The 11,981-nt window shown below is 38.4% G+C and overlaps 1 protein-coding gene across 2 annotated transcripts; it reads left to right on the forward strand.

Moving 5' to 3' along the window:
• The first annotated feature begins 5,358 nt into the window (after positions 1-5,358).
• LOC121970993 (receptor-like serine/threonine-protein kinase ALE2) lies at positions 5,359-11,716 on the forward strand. 2 transcript variants are annotated; one of them, XM_042522042.1, is made up of 8 exons: positions 5,359-5,701; positions 6,898-7,008; positions 7,090-7,179; positions 7,305-7,676; positions 7,756-8,016; positions 9,501-9,890; positions 10,111-10,351; positions 10,642-11,716. In XM_042522042.1, exons 1-8 carry the CDS (start codon positions 5,644-5,646, stop codon positions 11,318-11,320), a joined length of 2,202 nt encoding a protein of 733 aa, XP_042377976.1. In that variant the 5' UTR covers positions 5,359-5,643; the 3' UTR covers positions 11,321-11,716. The 2 variants fall into 2 exon arrangements, with proteins under 2 accessions (XP_042377976.1, XP_042377977.1); XM_042522043.1 differs by lacking the exon at positions 5,359-5,701 and adding an exon at positions 5,845-6,016.
• Positions 11,717-11,981: the final 265 nt, after the last annotated feature.

Raw genomic sequence — 11,981 nt, forward strand, 5'->3', positions numbered from 1 at the left:
GCCTAGCTTCACTCACTAGGTCTTTCACCTGGCTTCACTCACCAGGATTTTCCTCCTGCCTAGCTTCACTCACTAGAACTTCCCAGTCAAGTATCTGGTCATCCTTGACCTACTTGACTCTTCTTCAATCAACCTTGCATTGTCAAACATCGAAACCCAAACCAAGACTCAAGCTTGGTCAACCAGGTCAACCTTGACCTGAGGGATGTTGCACCAACAGTTGCCTCTTGAATCTTGGAGATGCACTCCAAGAACCCTCAAGAACTGGCAAGAATCTTTGAGGAGATCGCTGGTGAAAATCGCAGAAAACTGCAGGAGAATAATGCAAAGTTCAAGCGAAGAAAAACGCTCTGCCCAGGCTTTAAACAGTGCTCCCAATCAATCGAATGCATCCCTAATTGATTATCACGTCAGCACCGCTCCATCGCAGCCGTTCATCACCTGCATCCTGCCCAACGGTCACTTCCCAATCGATTGACCGATCAATTGGGACTTCCTGAATCGATCGCCCGATCGATTCAGAACCTTTCTGTGCTCTCGCATCCGCGTGAGAGCTTCTGCTGCCCAATCGATCGACCGATCGATTGACAGCTCCCAATCGATCGCCCGATCGATTTGGAAAGCCTCTGTGCTCACGATTCCTCATCCCAATCGATCGACCGATCGATTGGGCCTTCCCACAATCGCAACACACTCCAATCGATCAGTGGATTGATTGGACCCTGGGTCGATCGATTGACCAGCCTGGACTTGACTCAAACTCAAGTCCAAAGTCCCAAACCCAACTTCCAGTCAACCGTGACCTGTTGGGTCTCCATGCCTAGCATTTGGCCACACCCAACCAACCTCGAACTAGCCTTCTAGCCTCCTCCATCAGCCTTGCATCCCTCGGATATCTCCCCATCCTTCACATCTTGCCTTCAGGAGCTTCCTTCGGCCTCATCCTAGTTGTCGGGTCTTCCTTGCCAAATCATACCAGGACTTACCTTGCCAAGACCACATGCTTGGACTTACACCCTTTGCTAAGATCACACTTGGACTTTCCAACTGCCTGACTCCTCACCAGGACTTTCCACTTGCCTGGCTCCTCACCAGGACTTTCCAATTGCCTGGCTCCTCACCAGGACTTTCTCCTGCCTAGCTCCTCACTAGGACTTTCTCGTTGTCTGGCTCCTCACCAGGACTTTCTCCTGCCTAGCTTCTCACTAGGACTTTCCAAATGTCTAACATTCAGTTAGAACTATTCCAGTCAAGTCTCCTATCAACCTTGACCTACTTGACTTGTATTCTCATCAACCTGGTCAATCCTTTTATCATCTCCATAACCAGACGATTGCTCCAGCAATTCTTTATATTGTCAAATATCAAAACTCAAATCCTGACTCAAGCTTGATTCAACTCAAGCTTAGTCAAACTGGTCAACCTTGACCTAGGAAAATTACCCTAACAAACCCGACCCAATCTAACCTGACCCCACTCATCCGAATTGACACCCTTAGCTCATAATAATGTAGGGTATGTATCCATATATGTGATCACATGCGCGTGCAGGCACGCATGTGTGGTATGTTTACCATAAGAAAAACTAAAAAGGATAAAAATTAAAATGGGCATTACAATTTATACAAATAGTCAAAAGGATGATCTAAAAAAAAAAAAAGTAAAAAAGGGTGTCTATCAAATATTTTATTCCTAGAATACCCTTCTATTCCAATATTATTGTAACAGCTACCGAAAACTATTACAAAATATATATATATATATAATTTACTTTATAACTGCTACAATATATTTACGATTTAGAATTTACGATTTAATATGATTAAAATGAAATAGATGTAACTTTGAAAATAAAGAAAATTGTATAACATTACTCAATAATTTCTACATATTATAGTAGTTATCGATAGGTAGTTGTAAACAACATTGAAATAAGAGATACTATAGAGATAAAATATCTAGTGGAGTGTTTTTTTTAAGATACATATTTGTTGTTTCTTTTAATTTGACTCATTTTTTACTAAAACTCCTCCAAATCCACTTTACACAAACATGCACAAAACATTACAAAGAACAAAGAACACAAGCACAACTGACTCACAAAACATTATAAAGAACCAAGAACAATAGCACAAACAAGATGGTTCCTAATCCATAACCTTCGTCCTCATTGCCGCTAGCTCGATGATCACCTTCTCGCCCAAATCCAAAAGACCACGACCATATTGAAATCACCCTATCCAAATAGTGAATGAATGAAAGAACTATGATGAGCAACGGTAACAACAATAACAAATTCTTGTTGGATCCTTGTCCCTCCTCCGCTTCTTCGATTATGCCTTCCTCGTTGGGGAACATGATCTTCAAGATTATGCCCCATGCCCAAGGCGGCCCCTTGACGAAGAGGCTCAAGGCCATGATCGCGAGGAGAGGAAGCAACGGAGATGGTCCACCTCCTTCGTCGAAATTGAAGTTGAAATTGAAGCTGAACCAGGACATGACGATCAACAATATGAAGTGTGCTATAAAGGAAAAACAACTCACTGCATACGCTTAATTATAGAACTTATTGACAGTTTATTTATCCAAATTAGTTAGTGAATTATTGGCGAATTGATTAGTGAAAATCATTGAGTACCAAACTTAATAATTAACTCCATTTCTGACTTTTATACATCAGTTTATTTTGATTAGTTGAACTGCTAGCCGACATTTTATTGTAAATTAGATGAATGCTGAGGAAAAGTCAGCATTTTTTTTTACCTTCAAAATTTTAAAATGAGGAATAATAATCTCAATAATTCGACACTTTTATAAACAAGACGAAAGAGATATAAAAAAACATTAAATTGAGGTTGCTGGTGAATAAACACTGTATGCAACCCCTAATCCGTTAACCCGTTAGGGTTTGGAAACAGTAGGTAATATAAATAGTACATTAACCCTAACATTTTCTACATTCTCTTTTCCATTCTATTCCTTCTAGATCTCATGATTATTTAGGTATTAGAGGAGCCTTAGCGAAATAAATCTCATTGCTCAAACGATTGAGAGTGGATATAGCTTGGATCGAGAAGGCGCTGAAGGCATAGAGATATGCGATCTCTAAATGTGCAAATACAATCTATGGATTTATTTTTGCCCGAATGTAGGTTAATTAACTAAAGTTCAACCCCTAAGATGGACTTCTAATGAGCTATAAGTGAACTAAAGAGGATTGTATAAGTGTATTAAGATTATTTGACCAAGTGTTGAGGAAGTTGTTGATAGTCAATTTAGTATAAAATGTCTCAGAAATTATTATTATTTTCTTTAAAAAAATCGACTTTAAAAAGAGTTATTTGTATCTCAAAAAGTGGGACAATATTACATGAAGGTTCGTCAATACAAAAGTGTCCTCTAATAGCAAAGTAACTGAGCTCATTTAATGGTAATCCAAAAGCACCCCGGCTTCCTGTATCCTGTCCGGAAATATACAGGGGATCCCTAGAGCAACATCACAATTCACAGGAAAGCTTCACCAATCCAGATGTTGTCCCAGGGCGCAGCACAGTTGAGGGCGCATAATTTCATAGTCGAGAGTTTCAAAATTCGATCCTCAGGATATCATTATCTAAGGTTAGCATCTCGATCATGCCCTTTCAACTATGTACCTCCATTTACCTCTCTCCATATTCATAAGACCGTTTCTAGGGGCGTTGATGTGACAGTTCCATATTTTTTTTCATCAATCAGATGTTGTCCCTAGGGCATATAGCACAACTGAGGACGTATGGTTTCATGGTCGAGAGGTACAGAGTTCAATCCTTGGGGTATCATTACCTAAGTTAGTATCTCAGCCATGCGCTTTCAGCTGTGTATCCGCATTTACCTCCCTCTATATCCGTGGGACCGGCTATAGGAGGTCGCTGATGTGGCGATTCTATATTTTTTTTTCATAAATTCATATGTTCCTGGGGCTATAATGTCATAGTAACACATCTAGATTATCACCTAGAACTCACAGTTTGATCTTCAATTATGATATATTTGTAGAAATTTTACTCCAAATGTGCCGCACAACCAAAGACTGCTCGCTGTGTGTGCTTTTTGATTTACCCTGACAATCGATGGAAAAAATTCCGTGGGACTGAACTGGTCACTCCAGGATTAGTGAACAAGACTAACTAGGTTTATCATTTTTTTACCAATCCGATAGTTGTTGTAGGATGGACGTAGTCGAGTTGGTTATCATATGATAAATTTATATAATTGAGTAAGGGTCGAATCCTTATAAAGGTCGAGGAATTACTCTCCCATACGATGACAGATTTCACCTTCAATAGAATTTATTAATCTAGGTTGACCTGAGAATACGTTGTTACATATATATATTTTTTAATTTATTCAGATGATGGATGGACACTTTCGTAAAATTATACAGTCGACCAAGTTTAATTTATCCAATTCTTCGTTTTTTCCCATTAATCTAGGTACAGATGATAAACACATAACATAATATTTTGTCCTAGAAATTTTAGGATCCACATACATTCTACCATGTACTTGCCACATACATGTAATACGGCATTGCTGTAGACAGATTGTTAATGCGACAGTTTATATATATATATATATATATTTTATTAATCCCCCAAGGTTTCATCGCTTGTGTAATTCCCGCCATGCGCTTCCGTTAACGTGGGACCTTTAGACGGGAGGCCATTATCATTAATCCAAACTGTATTAAATTTAATTGACGCGGCATCAAAACGATTAAGAGAGATCGAGGTTTAAATTAGTAATCGGAATTAAATATTATGATTAATTAACATATTAGAAGATCTCCAAATGGCATTAAATAAATAAATGAAGGAGAAATTTCATTCTACTTCATAATTTTTAAGATTTTATCCAATCGTCCTAATTAATATTTCTCAAAAAATACCTTTCAAATTTCGAATTAATGTTGTCGCATCACTCAAATCAGTAACACTGAAAATTTAGTATGTGTAATATATTATTTTTTATTTTTAATATATTATGAATATTTTTATAAAAAATATAAATTAGTAGAGTCTATGTATTTAAATAAAAGTAATTAATTAAGTTTTAAAAGTTCATTTATTTTATATATTTATTCATATCATTGTCCCTATTTTTCAGTTTCATGTCACCCCCTTTATTTTCTTTTTATTTCCTTAAAATGCCTTTTAGATTTGTTGACAATTGAGTTTTTTTAATTTTAAGGGGCATTCTAAAAATTGGAAAGGTAGAATAAATGGAACTACCTATGAATAAGTAAATAACAATAAATGATAGGAGTAAATTGAGAGAGAGATTTCCAAGTTGTTTTTTCCTGGCGATTTAATTTCGCTTTTCTCGCTTCACTCTACAACCTCAAAGTTTGGTGGCAGTCGCCGTAATTGCGCGAACCTCTTTATTCCTCTCTCTCTCTTTCGCTCGATTGATCTCGCTCAACCTCTCTCTCTCTCTCTTGCTTCGCTCGACGCGGCGATTCTGGATCTGCTGGTGCCGCCACGTCCTAGGGTTTTATGAGCCAGCCCCGCCGGAGCTTCCTCTTCGTCCTCCAGCGGCGTCGCTGGAGCGCCGCCAGTTTGGACTCTTGGAATGGCGAAATGGTAGCACTTCTGACGAGTTGAGATGTCGGGGCTCCTGATGCTTGTGTTTTCGCTGCTCCGTCTGGCTCCGAATCGCACCGGTATGGGCCTCCCCCACTCTGTTTTCCGGCATTTGAGGCAAGATCGCGTCTTTTTTGGCCGATGACGCGTTTTCTTTAGTTTTCGGAAGGTGCTTTTCTCGGCAGCTGGGATTTGGCTGGTTCTCGGCTTCTAGTTAGATGGGCGAGGAAAAAGTGGGGAATGCAGTCTTGTGCTTCGCTAAATTTGTTATTTTGGGCGCTTTGGTTGATGAATATAAGTTGTAACTTCACAGCAACTTCTCGATGTGAAGTTATGAATCTCGAGAGTGGCATGTTGCGCTAGTGATTTCTTGAAACTGATTGGTGCTTTCATGGGTTAGCTGATGCATCAAAATTTGGTTGTGTCGGCGTATCTACGCTTTATATGATACTATCTGTTAAATTCATTATCATAAAATTTTCTATCTTAGTGAAAAGTAGCTTTAGTAAAGTACTTTGGTTTTGGTGTTGACTTTTTGCTTAATAATAAAAACACTGTTTACTAATTGCTAGGTTAAGGTATTTCGACCTCTGTAGGGAGAAAAAAGACAAAATTTGATTGCTTAGAAAATTAAGAATTTTTCTTGCTCAGAACAAATGATTGATATTATTGCCTGCAAGTAGTTTCTATGCAGAATTATTTGGAAAAAATAACATTGCAAATACAAACTGTGGTTGACTGCATGACTCGGTTGCAAGTTCTTGTTGATTTTCTGCATGCATTGTCGCAGGCTAGTAGAGATGGGCGTTAGAATCATTGCTTACCATTCTCCTGGTTTTTGTACTTTTAAGAGAGAAAGGGATGGTATTAATTCTTCTCTCACCATTCTTCTCAATTACAAAGGCCACCCAAAACTAGAGTTCGAATCATCATTAGTTGACTGCATGCAAGGTTACAACCTGGAAAACCAGAATTGTAGATTGCAACATTAATTCTAAGATGTGGCTTACCCTATTTTCATTTACTTTTCATTGATATCGAAGTGTTGTAGATTACAACGATTAAGTTCACCGTGCAACAAATATTTTTGGTTCATTGTGGTTTCTCGTTCCCTTGAGGTCTATTTTTTTTTTTTAACTTCATTTGTATTACCACTTGATATATAGGTGTACATTATTTTATTCTGCCCATGTATATTTAACCATTATTTATTTATTTTCTGATTTGTTGGCGACATTACAGGCAATCATTATAATTTTCCAAGTTACTTGTGCAGGACTGCATATGGCAATGGATCAGGCAGTATCTCCAACAAACTCACCCAAACTGTGGAATTTAACACCTTTAGGTCTTGCACCTTCTCCAGTTGTCTCTCCTAAACATCATGGTAAACTGCATTTTGATTTTGAAAATACTTATCTTGCCTTGATGGTTCTTGACAAAGCCAATTATATTTGATCATCTTCAGGTTCACACTTGAGACATCATTGGGTGAAACACCATAGAAGTTTGCCGCCTGCTCCCTCACCAACCTCAGTGACACCAGAACAATCTCAGGGTGTGGTTTGTTCTGCTTGAACAAAACTTGCGACAGTTTAGTTAATTATGTCATTGATGATGCATCAATGAGGATTCTAGTTAGCATGATTAACCTGTTTGCATTTATTATTCATCTTCAAACAGGTTGTGATGAAATATCTTGCTCAGATCCACTCACTTCAACCCCAATTGGTTCACCTTGTGGGTGTGTCTACCCCATGCAAGTTGGAATTGATCTTGCTGTAGCACCATTTGAACTATTCTCTAGAATTGCTGAGCTTGAAGTTGAAGTTGCAGCTGGCACGTTTCTGAAACAAAGTCAAGTAAGAATAATGGGTGCCACTGCTAGCACTAAGGACCCAGAAAAGACAACAGTTAGTATTGACCTAGTGCCTCTAGGTGAGAAGTTTGATAAGATGTCTGCATTGCTGACTTACCAAAGATTTTGGCAAAAGAAAGTGCCAATAAACATGTCTCTTTTTGGTGAGTATGATGTGCTATACGTTCGTTATCCAGGTAATTCCATGCTCCTCTTTACATATGTTATCAACATGCCAACTTTGTAGTGCCCTAAGAATCTGAGAACACCATGCAGGACTGCCTTCTCCACCACCCTCTTTTGGTGAGTCATTGGGTCCAAGTGTTGGAGGTCATCAAGATCCACTCACAGCAAATATATCAATGCACAAGAAGCAGAAATTTAATGGAAGAATAGTCGCCATAATTGTGTTATCTTCATTCATACTTATGCTGATATGCTTTGGCGCAGTGTGCATGACTCTGAGATTGAAGAAGCTTGGTCGATCTTCTAGCTCTGTTGAACCTACATGTACTTCCTCAATAATTCGAAAAACAGGTAAACCATTATTTAGTAGCCTTTCCGGTATATCCTATGATGCATATTTACTGTTGTATTTATCTGCAAAAGCCAATGCCACTGAGAGGAGATTTAAACTGGTAATGAATCATCTTTCCTAGTATCAAATATTACAAAAAGATTGTCAAAATGAAGATTGAGCAATCAATTGACAAAAACTTCCAGTTTCTTTTAATAGTACAGTTAACAAAAAAATTCCAGCTAATCCTCACACAAGCACTTCATTACTAGATTGTTTCTTGTAATAGCACAATTCAGTAAAATCTTGACTGGAGCATTTCTGAACCTGCATGTTGCACATAAACAGCTCCCAGTTTGCTCCCTCAAGTTCACTTCCTCTTCGTCACCCAACTTTCAAGATCTTAAAACTTCATCTAGAAAGAGACCTTAACAAGAATACTTTTATTTGATTTAATTCTGGAATCAGGCTTTCTAGAGATGAATAATCCAGTTCTTTGTGTTCTCAATTATTTTCTCAATTTATACATACATTCAACTTTCATAACCTGTGACTGAATCTGGACCAGTCTTGTTTTAAACAATGGAGAACAAAGAGACAGCTCCAATTATTTTGGCCTGATCATCAGGTTTTGTCTGCTATTCTTAACATTGCACATACTGTAGTCATAAATTTTGTATTTACATGTCATAACTTTGTCACACAACCACTGATAGGATCTCATGCTGCAAGCATCATACCTGCAGTTAATTGAAAACCTTATGTTTTAACTACTCAGAACTGAAAGTGTACTTCTTGCGATAATAGAAACTATGGTAACTATGTTGATATTTTCTTCCAGGGATTCATAATCAGTTGGTATTACTAGCAAGATAAACTTTACATAAAAAGTTCATGACAGGATAAGACCTATAATGTAGAGTGCTGACACCAAATAATGAGGGTTCATGACTTGTTTTATTGTGGATAATTAATCAATTATTGAGTACATGATTCATAATCAGAACATCAATTGTTCTCTTTTTTGTATAGCACATCTATATGGTGGTTTTTTTACTTTTATTTTCTATTCTTTTTTAGGCTCCTATCAATTTTTCCCTCTGCTTTATTTTCAATAAGCATTTTCTATCTGCATTCTTTCTGCTTCTATCTTGAATGCCTTTCTAGTGTGACAAATACTGATAATAAGTTGATTCAATTGCACTGATGGGTATTACTAGTCAATAATTGCTTATCTATTGATGCTTGCATATAGTTTCTCAATTACTGTATTATTGCTGTTTCCATGATTCCATATCCATGCATGCGGTTTGTTGCCCATCTAGATGTAATCTATCTGTTCTTTGTAATTCAAAGATGGTTTTCAGTTTGCACTGCAATTGCACTGTATGTTCAGAGCCTTGATCACTTACAGATTTATATATTGTGTCTTTCTACTTGTGATCTTTGTTTTATGACTTCCACTATATTGTCATTTGTCGTAATTCTATGTGCATTCACGCAGGCAATAGATCGATATTATCAAGTAGTTTAGCCAGCTCAATGTCAATGTCCTTTGTTTCCGCCATACCTACCTGCCCACCTTCAGTGAGGACATTTTCAGTATCTGAGCTTGAGAAGGCTACAGACAAGTTCAGTTCTAGAAAGTTTCTGGGCAAAGGTGGGTTTGGACGGGTTTACCATGGTGTCATGGATGATGGTGCTGAGGTTGCTGTTAAACTGCTTACCAAGGAGGACCAAAATGGCGATCGAGAATTTATTACTGAAGTAGAAACACTTAGTCGATTACACCATCGTAATCTTGTCAAACTGATTGGTATATGCATTGAAGATGGAATCCGGTGTTTGGTATATGAATTTGTTCGCAATGGAAGTGTTGAGTCCCATCTTCATGGTACGCATCTTCCTGGTTCCTTATCTGTGGAATTATCACTGCTAAAGCATGGTGCCTGATAAAATCTAGAAGTTCCTTGAGAATAATCTGTTCTTTTTAATTTGTTTTGTTTGAGCCTATAAACTACTAAGACTCCTTGCGTTTTTTAGCAACATGTACCATTTTAATTTTTGAGTCTACTCAAATTGCTGTTTTATGATAGTGCTTGCTGGAATTTCAGGCCCTGATAAAATGAAGCAACCTCTTGATTGGGACTCGCGGATGAAAATTGCCCTTGGTGCAGCAAGAGGACTAGCATATCTGCACGAGGATTCCACTCCTCGTGTCATACACCGTGATTTCAAGGCCAGTAATATCCTACTCGAGGCTGATTTTACTCCCAAAGTTTCAGATTTTGGGTTGGCTAGGGAAGCATCTGAAGGAATTCATCACATTTCCACCCAGGTCATGGGTACCTTTGGGTAACGTTATATTTCTCTTCTACCATTACCTTTGGTTTGCAGTCATCTGTTGTCGTTGTAGTTATAATTACATGATTTCTTTTGGATGAAATGGCACAATGATGATCATAACTTGTTATTCTACTTTCTGCCTGCTAAATCTTGTCATTTAGATATTCTGATATTTTTCATGTGGAACACACATCTGCTAGCTAAGTTGACAAAGATGAATTGAGATACGCACCTTGCCTAACATGACATATCGCATAGATTTCACTGCATATACTAGAGTCCTAATCATGACCTTGCAGGTATGTTGCACCGGAATATGCTATGACTGGACACCTCCTCGTTAAAAGTGATGTTTACAGCTACGGGGTCGTTTTGCTCGAGCTTTTGTCTGGGAGGAAGCCAGTATATATATCTCAGTCTCAAGGTCCAGAGAACCTTGTTACGTGGGCACGCCCTTTGCTTACTACCACAGAAGGATTGGAACAATTGGTCGATCCATTGTTAGGCGGAAAGTACAACTTTGAGAATATGGCAAAGGTAGCAGCAATTGCATCCATGTGCGTACAGACAGAGGCATCGCAAAGGCCATTCATGGGAGAAGTGGTACAAGCATTGAAACTGATATGCAATGACATGGACGAAGCCTGCGATAATTCTGTCAGCCACAGGGAGGAATCGGTGGGCACAGACTGCGATTTCAAGGGTGACTTTGACAGTGAGAGCAGTTGGTGGAACAGCGCTACACCGCGATTGACATACGGAGGAGCTGCTTCTTTCATGACCATGGAGTATAGCTCAGGGCCCATGGACGAGATCCAGAGACCCCATTCGGCATCGAATTTAGTCGGTGGGATTGAAGGCTTGGTCAGGCCGAATAGATCCGGGCCATTGCGAACAAAGAGGAAGAGACAACCATTCCACAGATTGAGAGGGAGCATGAGTGACCACGGTCATCCTTACGCTGTGTCGAGGCCCTGAACACAGGCACAGCTCCTTGGTTCAAGATACGTTCGAGGAAATGCTCATTCCTGTCATTTTTCCATGGTGATGTACAGCTTCGAGAGGCGTCTATTCGCAGGCCATAACTTGATTTCTCATTTGTGTTATATCAATTCGTTTGTCATCGTCGTCACTCCAAAAGTCTCTAATGTTACACGAGGTCCACTGTGCTTCCTCGCTTGTTACTAACGTTCTTGTGATCTTTTACAAATTTACTAGGTTTTGCAGTAGTTGGAAGTTTGTAAGTAATCGATGGTAGAATTCTTACTGCAAATGCTCATGTTCTATGTTCTATAATCATAGGTCAACTTCACTTGACCTTATGAGCTTGATGAGATATTGTTCTTTAAGCGTGATTACAGTTGACTGCTTTTAGAGGGATTGATCAAAAGTTGACCATGGTTGGAGCGTTAGTTCCTTCTCTCGACAAATTCAACATTTACTGGGAACTATTGGATTTTTTTATTTTGAAAGAATTTAAACAACAAAATATATATATATATATATATATATATATATATATATATATATATATATATATATATATATATATATGATTTTAATACTGGTAGAATCCTGGGTGTCCTTTACATGTCTAGACACTTGGATGTCCACTCGGGTGTTTCAACTCAACATTTGG

Source organism: Zingiber officinale, chromosome 4A (genome assembly GCF_018446385.1).
Source record: "Zingiber officinale cultivar Zhangliang chromosome 4A, Zo_v1.1, whole genome shotgun sequence".
NCBI classification, from domain to species: domain Eukaryota; kingdom Viridiplantae; phylum Streptophyta; class Magnoliopsida; order Zingiberales; family Zingiberaceae; genus Zingiber; species Zingiber officinale.